The sequence below is a fragment of the Coturnix japonica genome, chromosome 1, assembly GCF_001577835.2.
Source record: "Coturnix japonica isolate 7356 chromosome 1, Coturnix japonica 2.1, whole genome shotgun sequence".
Classification (NCBI taxonomy): domain Eukaryota; kingdom Metazoa; phylum Chordata; class Aves; order Galliformes; family Phasianidae; genus Coturnix; species Coturnix japonica.
In genome coordinates this window covers 56,117,455-56,129,767 of record NC_029516.1, presented here as the reverse complement: position 1 = coordinate 56,129,767, position 12,313 = coordinate 56,117,455, and the positions used below count along the sequence as shown (strand labels likewise).

At 45.1% G+C, this 12,313-nt stretch overlaps 1 protein-coding gene across 7 annotated transcripts in view; it reads left to right on the top strand.

The window, feature by feature from the left end:
* The window catches only part of HIPK2 (homeodomain interacting protein kinase 2), a 119,482-nt gene extending 111,326 nt beyond the window's left edge, over positions 1-8,156 (top strand). For all 7 annotated transcript variants that reach the window (XM_015867262.2, XM_015867273.2, XM_032445767.1 and 4 more), the window contains exons 13-15: positions 4,402-4,649; positions 5,650-5,810; positions 7,500-8,156. In XM_015867262.2, coding sequence (XP_015722748.1) covers positions 4,402-4,649; positions 5,650-5,810; positions 7,500-7,967 — 877 coding nt within the window. In that variant the 3' untranslated portion in view covers positions 7,968-8,156. The remainder of the gene's footprint in view (positions 1-4,401; positions 4,650-5,649; positions 5,811-7,499) is intronic.
* The last annotated feature ends 4,157 nt before the right edge of the window (positions 8,157-12,313 follow it).

The window sequence follows — 12,313 nt, the reverse complement described above, 5'->3', positions numbered from 1 at the left end:
GTAGCACTGTCAGCAAACCATCAGCAGCAGGACCTTTACAGCCTGCTAAACAATTCAGTGTATTTGACTTAAATAGCTAAAGCATGTAGCTATTTACCCTAATAAAATGGCCTCAGTGTAGTCCTTGATAAATACTTCATACCATCATAAAGGAAGTGAGAGCAGATTAACAGGTCAGGAAAGAGGTTGAGCTTCACAGAGAAGGGTATGTTCCCAGCACTGAGCTATGCATGGCATAAGATCTCAGTGTGAAGAGAGAGATTGTAGTGGTGGCGTGAGTTTTTGTTGGCTGACTCTATACTTTCTTAGAATAGATGGATTATTCTGGAGCAACAGACCCAAAAGTTTCATATTCTAAAGTTTTCAGAGAATGGAAACAAATTTGTGTGATGAAAAACTAATGTATCGTGGTGTACTTGCACACTAATTCAGTGGCGCAGATGTGGGGCAGTCACCTTCTTTCCCCAAAAAAAGGCCGTCTATGTGACCATGAGAGCCAAAAACCTCTGCTGCCATAGCTTCACCCACCCTGAAGGGCCTGAAACTCTGTGTGTGAACCACACACTGAAGGCTGCCCCTCCTAGACTCTGGGTTGGTTGTTTTGGGGGGATTCTTTGAAGTCCTACCTTACTGTGGGGAATAAGGATCCACGTCTTGTGAGCGCACTATGCACTCACAAGGGTGGTATATTCCAGAGAGTTTCTCTGGGGGTTGCTTCTGCTCTGTGCTGAGGGTGTTAACCTGCTCTGTGTCTGTACAGTCAGTGAACATGGATTCCTTTGTGCCTGAGTTTGAGCTTAAGCCCTTCAGGACAGAGTGGGAACAGTCTGCAACTTGTAAACTAATAAGCTTACATGGCAATGCTTATTTTCCCAGATGCTGAAAGGGAGGACACAGCTCCTGCCGCTAAGGGTTAAAAAGCCTTCACAACTTATTGCTTTTCAGTCTGTGTAGATGGATTTGATGCCACTTTGGTAATCTTTCCCCTCTCCCTCATCTGGAAAATTAAAATACACCTACCCACACAAAGCAGGCAGGCACACAAGCTGACCAGGAGCACACGCCGACTCTCAGTGCTACTAAATCATGTATGCTGCTGCTACTGTGCTTGCAGGAGGGAAAGCAATTACCAGGACTGGAGTGAGCTTAATAGGAAGGGGGCAAGACTTTTAATAGTATTTTTCTGTGTAAGCACAAACATCCCCAAAAGCTGTAGCTGAGTTATAGGAATACAGTAAGCTTGCTGAGTAGGCAAGTGCTGTGTCAACAGGTAAAACAGCTACGACATATGGTTTAGTGGTTTGTTGTAGCTACGGTAATGGGAGGATGGTTGGACTAGGTGATCTTGTAGGTCCTTTCCAACCTTGTGATCCTATCATTCTATGATAAGCTCTCAGCCCTGATAGTGAGCAGGGAAGGCAGTATGTCAGCCTGGACCCCACACAGATAACTTCTGCATTTCTGCAAGGTGGGGAGAGGAGCTGAGTCTTCAGAGGGAGCTGAAAGGAGCACAGTTGTCGGTTAGCAAGGATTTGAGAAAGGGGAATGCTAGCTCTTCTGGGCTGAATTTTCAAAAGCCCCGTTTCAGCTTAACGTGTATCTTTAAGCCTGTGAATCAACTGATTTTCAGCATGAGTTGGGCCTTTGATGCTTTTGAAATTCCCACCCTTAATCTCTCAGGCAGGCTGTGGTACAGCAGGTGCCTAACTCCAAGCGTGTGAGTAGTCCCGACTGACTTTTCTGCATTCTCTGAGTTAACTGTAGTTGCTTCCTTTCCTAAAGAAAAAAAAATCCAACTGCTTTCAGTGGAACTCCTCTTGCACTTGAAATGATGCAGCCTGCTGAATCAAAAGGCTAATCACTTTGGCCCTAATCCTGCAAATATTTACCTATGTGCTTTAGCTCCATTACCGGGAATAGTCCAGCTGACTTCAGTGAAACGACACATATTAGTTGTGCTAAGCACTTGCGTAAGTCCTGGCAGGACCATAACTCCGGTCCTTCTCAGGTTTTCATGCATGAACTGAGCTTAATATCTTGCTAAGGTCCCTTTCTCTTGAAATGTTTTGAGTTTGGGGTCACTTGTTTAACCAAAGATTTTCTTCTTTTAACCAAAGAGCTATAATATTTTGTAGGAGAAGACTCCTCATGGTGCCTGCTTTGGCAGAACTTCAGTCAAGTTGGTGAAAAATACCATACTCATTCTAAAACAATAAATATCACAGATTTCACAGAAAAATGTCCTTCCAGTTCTACAGCTCAGCCTTTCCCATGTCAAGTATCAGCTGAGAGCAAGTATTTCCAGTTCAGTAGCTCAGCCCCTTTTGTAGGGAAGGGACTGTAAAAGAATAGCTAGACCTTATCAGTTGTCAGAAAACTCTTTAGTGACTTGATATTTCTTTATAAAATGCAATAACTGTCAGAGGCAGAGAATATATCTCTCTTCCCAACTGGCAGCCAAGGGTAGCTGCAAAGGGCAAGCAGCGTGAATACTCATAAATGTATGATTACAGGCATTTCTACTGAAGGGAGAGAGGAATATTGATGCAATATTAGTCATTTTTATTGGCTTAATATTCTTCTTTTGTAGCACCATATCCAAATTGCTACGTCTTTCTTTGCATAAAGTAGTTATGCATCTAAGATGGCTTGTTGTTCTTTTTACTCCTAATCCAGCACTTCTCAGCTCCTTAAGGAATGCCAGAGTACAAGGGTTCACTGTCATCTGCCTTACCCACCCTGCAAACATTGCTTTCAGCTTTCAGACTCTTGTGCAACAGCTTCCCCTCCTTCTCTGCTTGCCCTGTTTTGTCCATGCCTTAGGATAGCTGGGGTCTCTTGTGAGGTGTTTTTCACAGTGCCTAGAACATCATGGTTTTGTGACCACTTTGAGCCATGGCAGGACTGTGCTGATAGCTCGGGAGAAGTTTGTGTGATGGTAACTTGTCTGTGAGTGCAGCACTCCGAGGCATGCTTTAATGGAAAAGATAGCTGATGGTTACAAGTCCTGGTGAGCTACGGTTTGTGAATGCTGTTGGAAAGGCTTTGGGACAGTTGTAGGGACCCGTCATTGTTCCTTTAGCACTGTGAAAAACAATTCAGGCAAAAAAAAAATGTCCTTGAAAGGAAACTGCTTAAGCATATGCTCTGCCTTTCCCTGGGCAAGAAGTGATGCTGAGACTAGAGAACAATTGGTTCCATCACAAACTAAGACCAGATTAATCAGCTCTGACCTGGACTGGACTGGCCAGAATGAGAGAACAGCGGTGAGACTCAATGGGAAAAGAACTTCTCTCTTTGTAAAGTGTGCACTCAAAAAGTTAAGAGTTGGATTCCTTTTTCTCCATGGCATTTCTGTTTCTGTTGGGGCTGTTTCCACCATTAAGCCTAATTACTTAGCTTTTTATGTGCTATCCATTTCTTTTCATCATTTTAAAAACTTCAGTTGCCATAACAACATAATGCAATCAGTGAAACATAGCAGCTATTTTCTGTAGTCAAGGTCTGTGCACTGTCAAGGTTGTGAGCCATTTAAGCAGATCTTCACTATCCCCCTTCCTCCCTCCTCCTTTTTACTCTCCCTTTCTCCCCCTAAACAAGCTCATAACAGGAAGGAGAAACCATCAGGAGTAATTAGGCACAATAGCAGAGCAAATCCCAGTTGTACTCGCGCAGTCTAGTATAATGAACTTCTAGCACTGATCTTGGAAGTGTTGATGTTCCTTTTTAATCACTTTTTTGATGTCATAGATAGATTAGCTACAGCAGGACCTTGATAATCCATGTGAGAGCCAGGAGACCCAGTGCTTATTTGGAAAAAGAGAAGAAACGATAGAGCTTCTGTATGGCAACACATACTTTGCTCGTTTTTTCTTCATTCATTCCTCAGTTTCAAATTCTTCTTGAAAATATATGCCCGCTGCAGTATATTAGTAAATAGAAAAGAGTGTATTTTATAGATTCATGGGATTTAATCATGAAAATCCGTAGCATCTATTATTAAATCATTGCTGGAAGGCTGGGAGAAACCACCACATTTTTGTGTGGGTGGTGAGACTTGCAACAAAGCATAGTATAACTGCTGGGTCTCTACTGCACACGTATATAAAAAGCAGGCCGAAAATAAATCTGGCAGTCTGATTCAGTGCTATTCTAAGCAGTGTGAATATAAGATCCATCCACAATGTCTTACTCACTCCTTGACCTCCACAAAGGCTTCCCTAGAATAGTAATGAGTGAGTTTCGAAGCCCAGAATTCGGCATAAGCAGCCTCCAACTGGTGAAGGACCGCAGGGAGTGCTTTGCCTTTGCAGAGCTTGCCTGCCGTGGGCAGAGTCTTCTGATGGCTTCCAAGTCGGTAGTTCCCCATTCACTGTTTCCATTTGTGTGCTTGTGTTTCAGCACCTTGTCCAAGCAAAGGAAGAACGTCATCAGCTGTGTCACTGTGCATGATTCCCCCTACTCCGATTCCTCCAGCAACAACAGCCCTTATGCCACGCAACATCGCGCAGGACAGAATAATGGGAACACATACGACACCAAAGGGGTTCCAGAGACTCACTGCAGTGGGAACCCCCGAACGATCATCGTGCCACCACTGAAAACCCAGGCCAGTGAGGTGTTGGTAGAGTGTGATAGCCTGGCACCAGGTAAATTGCACCTCTTCCGTCAAGAGAATTAGTAAGAAATAAATGATTTATCTTGGAAGAATCTCATTGTTCGGTTTCATTTTGTTTGTTTGTTTGTTTTGTTTTCCAAAGAAACCGTGCTCCTGCCCTGCTCTCAAGTGACACATCTGTTCTTGGGAGCTGTATTGCATTGCTTATGTGCCTTGGTACATTCAGGAGTCATGGGGGCAAGTGTTACTCCTAGTTACTTCTGTGCAAACCCAAGAGCAGAATGCAGTCTTTAGCTCAACATTTGAAAGGAAAGGCTCCCAAATGCAAGTGTGAACCTTTGCTTCCCTGCCTTTCCATAGGTTTACTTTACAACACATAAAAGATTGAAAACACATGTGCATTTTCATCTGAATTTATTGACGTTTCTGGGAAAAACAATTCCCCAGCATCTTCACTGTGGACTGATGAGGTTTGCTCATCCAGAGCCTCTGCAGTATTAGATAGTATAATATGTTGAAAAGGGGCTTATGTGGAAGTTTGGCCCAAAGCAATTGGCTTTGTGTTATTTGACAGTCTTTTCTTTTGGTGCACTGCTGGTGAACACGAAGGCTCAGAGGGTGAGCTCCCCACTAGCTCACTCTCCCTCCCTTCCTACTCACCATGAGGTCAGTCAAGCCAGGGCTTTTTTTGTGCTGTGCACAGTGTACTTTCCTTCCTCTCTTTGGGATTTGTACCTGCATCGTACAGTTCTACTGGCAGAACAGTTTCTCACACTTCTGAAGGATCTTTAAAGCCTTCTCCAGGGCTAGTTTGGGGTCCAGATCTGCTTGTCTGCCTCTAGGATGACAGTCTGGTTTGAGTATAAGAAGTACTGCTGAGGTATCTCTAAAGAGAAACCATTTTCTTATCCTACTTCTGTTTTATGTCTCCTCCTCAAAGCCACTCTGGAGGAGACTCAGTGAGGAAAAGGTAGGGTGAGCAATTAAAGAATGTGATGTAAGCTACAAATGTGTTTCCTTTCCTGGCACAGTCACCACCAGTCACCACTCATCTTCCTACAAGTCCAAGTCCTCCAGCACCGTGACCTCCACCAGCGGTCACTCTTCAGGGAGCTCGTCTGGAGCCGTTGCCTATAGGCAGCAGCGACCAGGAGCACATTTCCAGCAGCAGCAGCCTCTTAATCTAAGCCAGGTAAGTCAATTGAGACAGATTTTGGTGATGTATCACCCAGCTGCAACCCACTGCTGCTCCAGCGTGGGCTGTCCTTTTCTAACCTAATGATAGTTGGGCCTCGAGTTTGATGGACTTGTTTCAGCTTCATTGCAGAGCTTGATCTTCTAGCTCTGGCAGTAGAGGCAGTGCAGATCCCAGCTGTGAGTGGGCTGGCAGTATTCTTAACATGTGTTTGGAAGTCAAATGATCTAAGAGTGTGAGTGGGGATGGTGTAAGAGAGGAGGGTGCAGTTGCACAGACACAAGGTGGTGAAACAGGACTGTGCAGGAAAGTCTGAAGTCTCTGTAGCTGTAGGTAAGTACGGGGAGAGTATCTTTCAAGGAAAGTCTCCATCAGATGTGACAAGGCAAAACTGAACCTCTAAGCATAAACATGACCACGCGTTGCATAACGAGTTTGATCCATTCCATGATAAATCTATGCTAAGACCTGGGTAAAATCCCATTGCTTGGTATCAGGCAGTTCTCAAGATGTTTCGTGGTCTGTGATCAGAGTGCCCAGGGGACTCTCCAGGAGCTTCCTTTAAAAAGGCCCTTGTCACAGACAGCACCTGGGGCCTCCCTCTTCCTGAAGTGAGGTGATGAGTAGGGAAGTTACAGCAGTTATCCACTTTCCAGAGGAGAATGTCTGGAGAGCTCAAAGAATGGTGCCTGTTTGCTTCCATAGCACAACTGGTTTAAAACAAAATAATTTGTGGGAGAAAAAATGTCCCCTCCCCTCAAAATGTAGTTGAAATTTGAACTAGCTTGAAATAAAAGCCAGTAAAAATGGAGGCAGTGGGTGAGATGCTGTTTCTAAGAGTAAAGGAGACGTGTGGCTGCCATATTTTAAGCCAGTTAGAGCACAGAGAGCTCTTAAAAGGATGAAAAGAGTGGGAAAACTAGGAGGAAATAACATGGAGCGATGCTCTTCCTGCCTTCTAATTCCTACTTTTTTGTTATTTAATATTCTCACTACACCATAATTACAAATGACTGATTGAATTCCATGGCACCTGAAGAGATGTGTGAAAAAGTACATTGTTTCTGTCCCGTTGCAAGAAGTTGCCTATGCTAAACTAATTACAGCTGATTAGATGAGGGTGCCAAGCACCTGCAGGATCTGATCGAGCAGAGAGTTTTATCTTTAAAAAATAAAGTAGTTATTTTACTTCTCCTGGAAATGATAACCTCAAAGATCCAAGCTGACCAAAAATCAATGGCCTGTTCCAGGCATAGCTAGGTGATTTAATTCCCCTAAGATATCTGTGCACTGTATTATGTCATCAGAGAGTTCAGTAACGAAAGCTATGTGTCGTGTGAGTGACTGGAGCTGAGGAAGTGTTCTTAGGACCCAAGCATCCGAGGCTGGGTCTCCATGGGAGCTGTATCAGCAGGTCATGACTCACAGCGGGGAATTGTGCCCTCAGTTTAGAGGTCATTGTGGTGTACAAGTAAGGCTACAGGGTCTTGCTAGGTTTGGGAGGGACCCTTTGCCATCACCTGTTCCTGAGGGAAGATTGTGGTGATGCTGAGGATGTCAGGAGAAGAGCCGGGGACTTTCCCGAAGCCATCCCAGTTTCATGGGGTGGCCCCCAGGCACCACTGAGGATGTGAAGAGCCATCTCTTGTCTTGTAACCGGTTATCACTGTTGCTGTCTTTATCCAGGCCCAGCAGCACATCACGACTGATCGCACAGGGAGTCACCGGAGACAGCAAGCCTACATCACTCCAACGATAGCTCAGGCCCCGTACTCTTTCCCGCACAATAGTCCCAGCCACGGTACAGTTCATCCTCACTTGGCCGCGGCTGCCGCTGCTCACCTGCCCACCCAACCCCACCTCTACACATACACCACCCCGGCCGCCCTGGGCTCCACGGGCACCGTCGCACACCTGGTGGCCTCTCAAGGGTCTGCACGGCACGCCGTGCAGCACACCACCTACCCCGCCAGCATCGTCCACCAAGTCCCCGTCAGCATGGGCCCGCGGGTTCTGCCCTCACCCACCATCCACCCGAGTCAGTACCAGGCTCAGTTTGCCCATCAGACCTATATCAGTGCTTCTCCAGCCTCCACAGTCTACACTGGATACCCACTGAGCCCCACCAAGGTCAACCAGTACCCTTACATCTAAACACTGGAATAAGGAGCGAGAGACGCGCCCGCCACGGGGGAGTGAGGTGGCTGCTTTTGTACTGAAGAACGTGACAAATAACAATGCAATGGGAGGCTCGCGGGAAACTTGAACGAAGGAGACTTTCAGGAAGAAGCGAGAAAGAGGAAAGAAAGGGGAGAACCAATTCTACACTTTTTATTTAAAAAAGGAAAAAAAAAAAAGAAAATGGAAAGAAAAAAAAAAAGAACAGAAAAAATATAAAACCACCAAAAAAAAAAACAAAAAAAAAACCACCCAAACAAACAAAACACAAAACCCAACCATTCTGCACCAAACTAGAGAGAGAGAGAAGCAGAAGGACCCTCCAGCGGGTCCTGTGTATTGAAGAACTTCACCAATAGACTTTCAAAGGTTATTTTCATCCAATAGTGAGCTACATTTAGAAATTTGTTGTCCAGAACACCTAAAATAAAATCCATTAGGCATTTAATCCAGTAGGTGTGTGGATTAGGGATTTATCCAGCATTTCAAAGGGTTTTGCCTCATTTTTGGCTGTGGTCTCTGTATCCCAAAGCACACAAGAGGCTTTGGGGTTCTTATGGAAATAAAAAATGGCTAAAGGAGGCTGAGGGTAGAGGAGGAAATGCTGTCTCAGCGCTCTTAAATTCTTACCCAAGGCTGATTTGCTTAAACATATGTGGGCAAAATAGGCCACGCTACGCTGGTCAAGATCAGAAGCAATGGGGTTGTTTTTTTCCCTTTTTCGAACACACTGGATAAATCCCTGAGAAATTCTGTTCCTAAATGAGATCTCTAATAATGTATGTTGGATTTCAGTTTTGTTTTCTTTTGTTTTATCTGGAAGTTTTCCTTTTAATCCCTAGCCGTTTTAGTATAGGAGGAGACATTTTAGCTTCCCCCGGTAGAATGTAGCACTCTACAGGTCATACACCCTTTTTACTCTTTTGTGTTGAACTTCAATGATACCAATAGATTATTCCTCAATGTGATTGCACAAAGAAAAGTGATATAACATAGGCATGTAAGAAATGTGATTGTCCAGGTATGTATGTACGTGTGTGCGTGTGTGTGTGTGCAGATGCTGCCTTCTCTCTGTGGTGTGTTCCTCAGCACAGCCATTACAGCTGTCACAGTCTTAGTTTTACATCATTCCCTCGTAGTGCCTTACCGAACTACAGATGCGGTTTAAGGGTTTACTTCCACTGGTACTCCTAGAAACTGACTGAGGCTAGTCGGAATTTAATCTCAGCTCTTTTTCTTTTTGGGTTGTTATTGCTGATTTTCTTCTTCTGGTGGTGGTGTTTCCTTTTCCCACGTCGTCGATCTTAGCTCACTTGGCATGGTGTTGGGGAGGCTCATTGGGGCTGGAATTGTGTGTATCAGGATGTTTCCTCTAGCACTGGATGGGCTGGAAGGGACTGGGTTGTTGTGACATCCAGCATGCTTCCCAGAGGGTCTGAAGATGTGTTTATGGATTGGCCTCTTTCTTCCTGTTGGAAGAACAGCTTTCCTCCCCTAAAACTGAATCCTTTTGCTTGCTGATGGTAAAGTAGAAGGATGGAATCCTCCCGAATCATGATGTTGTCCTAGTTGTGTGTTTGAAATGGGAGCAACACCCTAGCCCATGGGATAGGGCAACAGCAGCTGTTGTCAACTATATTTGTCAGTGGGAGGGGATCAGGAATGGGCTAAATTGGGGTACCTAAGCAAGCATGGCAAAATCCAGTTGAGGGATTCAAACTCAGGTTTCATAAATGATAGAGCATTGAGAGCAGTTGGGTCTTACCCACTGTAACACAGTTGTGGCAGAATGCATTTCCCCTCCTCCCCCTAAACTTGCTCTGGAAGATATTTCCTGCAGTTGGGTGTCCCTAGAGCCAGGGACGCGTTGTAGTGTGGGTTCTCCACACCAAGGATTGAGGAGCGAGGGAAGTTTTGCTGGTAGTAGCAGTTGCACTGCTACATCGGGATTTAGAAGTGTCTCTGAAGTACCCTTGTCTATGGAAGGCCTTGGGAGGAAGGAGAGAAGTGAGTCTGATAGAAAGTTTCTGTGAAAGCTGAAGTCTACATGGCTGCTCAGTTCCACTCCTCATTTCCCGGTAACTAGAGCATGAAGTATTTAAGTGTTTCACAAGATGCAGGCTCGTCATCGTGGTGGCAAGGGATGGGTTCCCTGGCAGCAATAGGGAAGGAGGTTCTTTGAAGAAGGGAAGCTGACAGAAAGACGAGCATAAATGCATTGTCTTGCGGTCAGTGCTTGGCTGGCCTGGTAGAGAGGATCCTGCTACGCACAGATGGGGCAACAAGACAGTTACCTTCTGGCAGACCACCAGGTAACCTCCCTGGTTGCCAGCTCTGATTCCTGGGCTGTCCTTGCAGTTTCCTTTTCCTGCCTGTCCTTCATTCCAGCTCAGTATACTGTAGGTGAGGATGCGATCTCCCAGCAGTCTGTGCACCTTACGCCTTCCATTGGAAATACAACGCATCCCCTTTCATCCTGGGGCAGAAAAATAATTCCCCATTCTCTTTCTGAAATTCTCTTGCATTCCTCTCCTGTCCCACTGGTTCAGGAATGAGAGTGTCATGCTGCTTGTGTCATGAAAAGGAAAGATAATGTTATTTTATTGTATGGTTGTTACAATTATTGTTATTATTTTATTGTTATTATATTTTACTCTGGGTTTTAATTGCACATGCATTCCTTAATCTTGGTGTTATTTTTTTCTCTTAGTATTGTTATTGTTGTTAATTTCATGTCCCTTCGTCGGTGGCATCAGAAGGGTTGCTGCGTTTGTGAACATAGCAGGAGGAAGGGGAAGCCAGGTTGTCCTGAGAATGAAATGGCAGGGGGGAGCGTGCGGCTCTGTGAGACAGCCTGGAGGGGCAGGAGGTGTCCTCCACTCCCCATCTGCATTTCAGAAGTCCAGGAAGATTCATTCAGAGGCCAAAACCAAACAGCAGCTAACAACGACCTGTCAGGGGGAGCTTGATTAAAGGCAGGTGGGGATGGTGAGCCTTAGGATCTAGCTCCAGATTTCTTTGATTGGACACTTATATGAGATCAAGACTCCATGTCCTCCAGGCCATGATCAGGTGGTCTTTACAATTAACCCAAGGCCACGCTACATGTTAAGATTGGGTTTTCCCTTAGGCAAAAGCAGATGGATAGTTCCCCAGAAGCAGGACTAGCAGAGGAACCACTGTGAAGGAGGGCAGGTGGCTCCCAGTCCCATCACTGGATGAACAACACTGGTATGCACAGGATGTTTTTGCTGGGTAAAACACAGCTGCAGAGAGCAGGTTTCTCACCTCTCCTTCTCTCTGAGCATTAGTGAGGTGTTCACAGATGCTTGGTTGGCATTTTTTTCCCCCAATGTAGATTTTTTCTTCTTTTATAATTATTTGTTGTCAAATGTTATTATTAAGCTATTCTAGTCTCTAGAATGTAGCTATTTATGTTTTCAGTTTGCTCTGCTACTATGGGGGGAAGCAGTGACTGAATTTAAACTTCTTAAAAAATGATAGGACTTCAGCAGAGACTTAATCATGCACCCGAGTGCTTTGCTAAAGAATAGATTTAAACCTTTTGAGTTAATTACTTGTTTATGTGCTTCTCTGGCTTAGGACTGTTGAAGCATGGAAGGCTGTAATCTCAGTCGCAATCACATTTTAGTTGTATTAGCAGTGTTTTCCCTGTGTACCTATCTTGTCTGCTCTCCCACTCGGGCTTTAATCTGATTTCAGGGCTGTTGGACAGGGCAGTGTGGCACACGTGAGCAGCAGAAGCAATGCTTGTTAGAGGAAGGTGGCCTGTTACATTACCCTCACTGGAGTTGCTGACCTGCCAGCTGTAGGGGTGGGAGAATCATGGCGAAGGGATACTGGTGGCAAGGGATGTTGAGTAGCATCACCATTGAATTGGTGTAGTGTTGCAACACTGAGTTATTTTTTTCTGATGGAATTCATCAACACCTCCTCCCTCATGCCCATGCAAAGGCATAGGATGGCAAAGTGTGGCAATGATAGGCACAGGGGAAAACTGATTGAATTAGCAGAGGAAACAAATGCTTTGCATGCTATCAGTGCCACGTACGTAATAAAAGCCAGCTTGTTTTGCTTGAGTAGTCCTCTGGGGAGGAAACAGGACTGGCGTGTTTGGGTTGGTGCTCTTTGTATGCCTGGAATGAACTGCATGGAAACTTGAGAGAGAGGGTGAGCGTTTAGATGCTGGAAGTGTTAAGGATGGCTAGTGGCTGGCACTATGGAAAGGCAGGCCCTTTCCACACTGTCTCATCTTGCTTTCTCCATGTGTGGGAAGCAGAAAAAAGTACAGACGTTGCCAC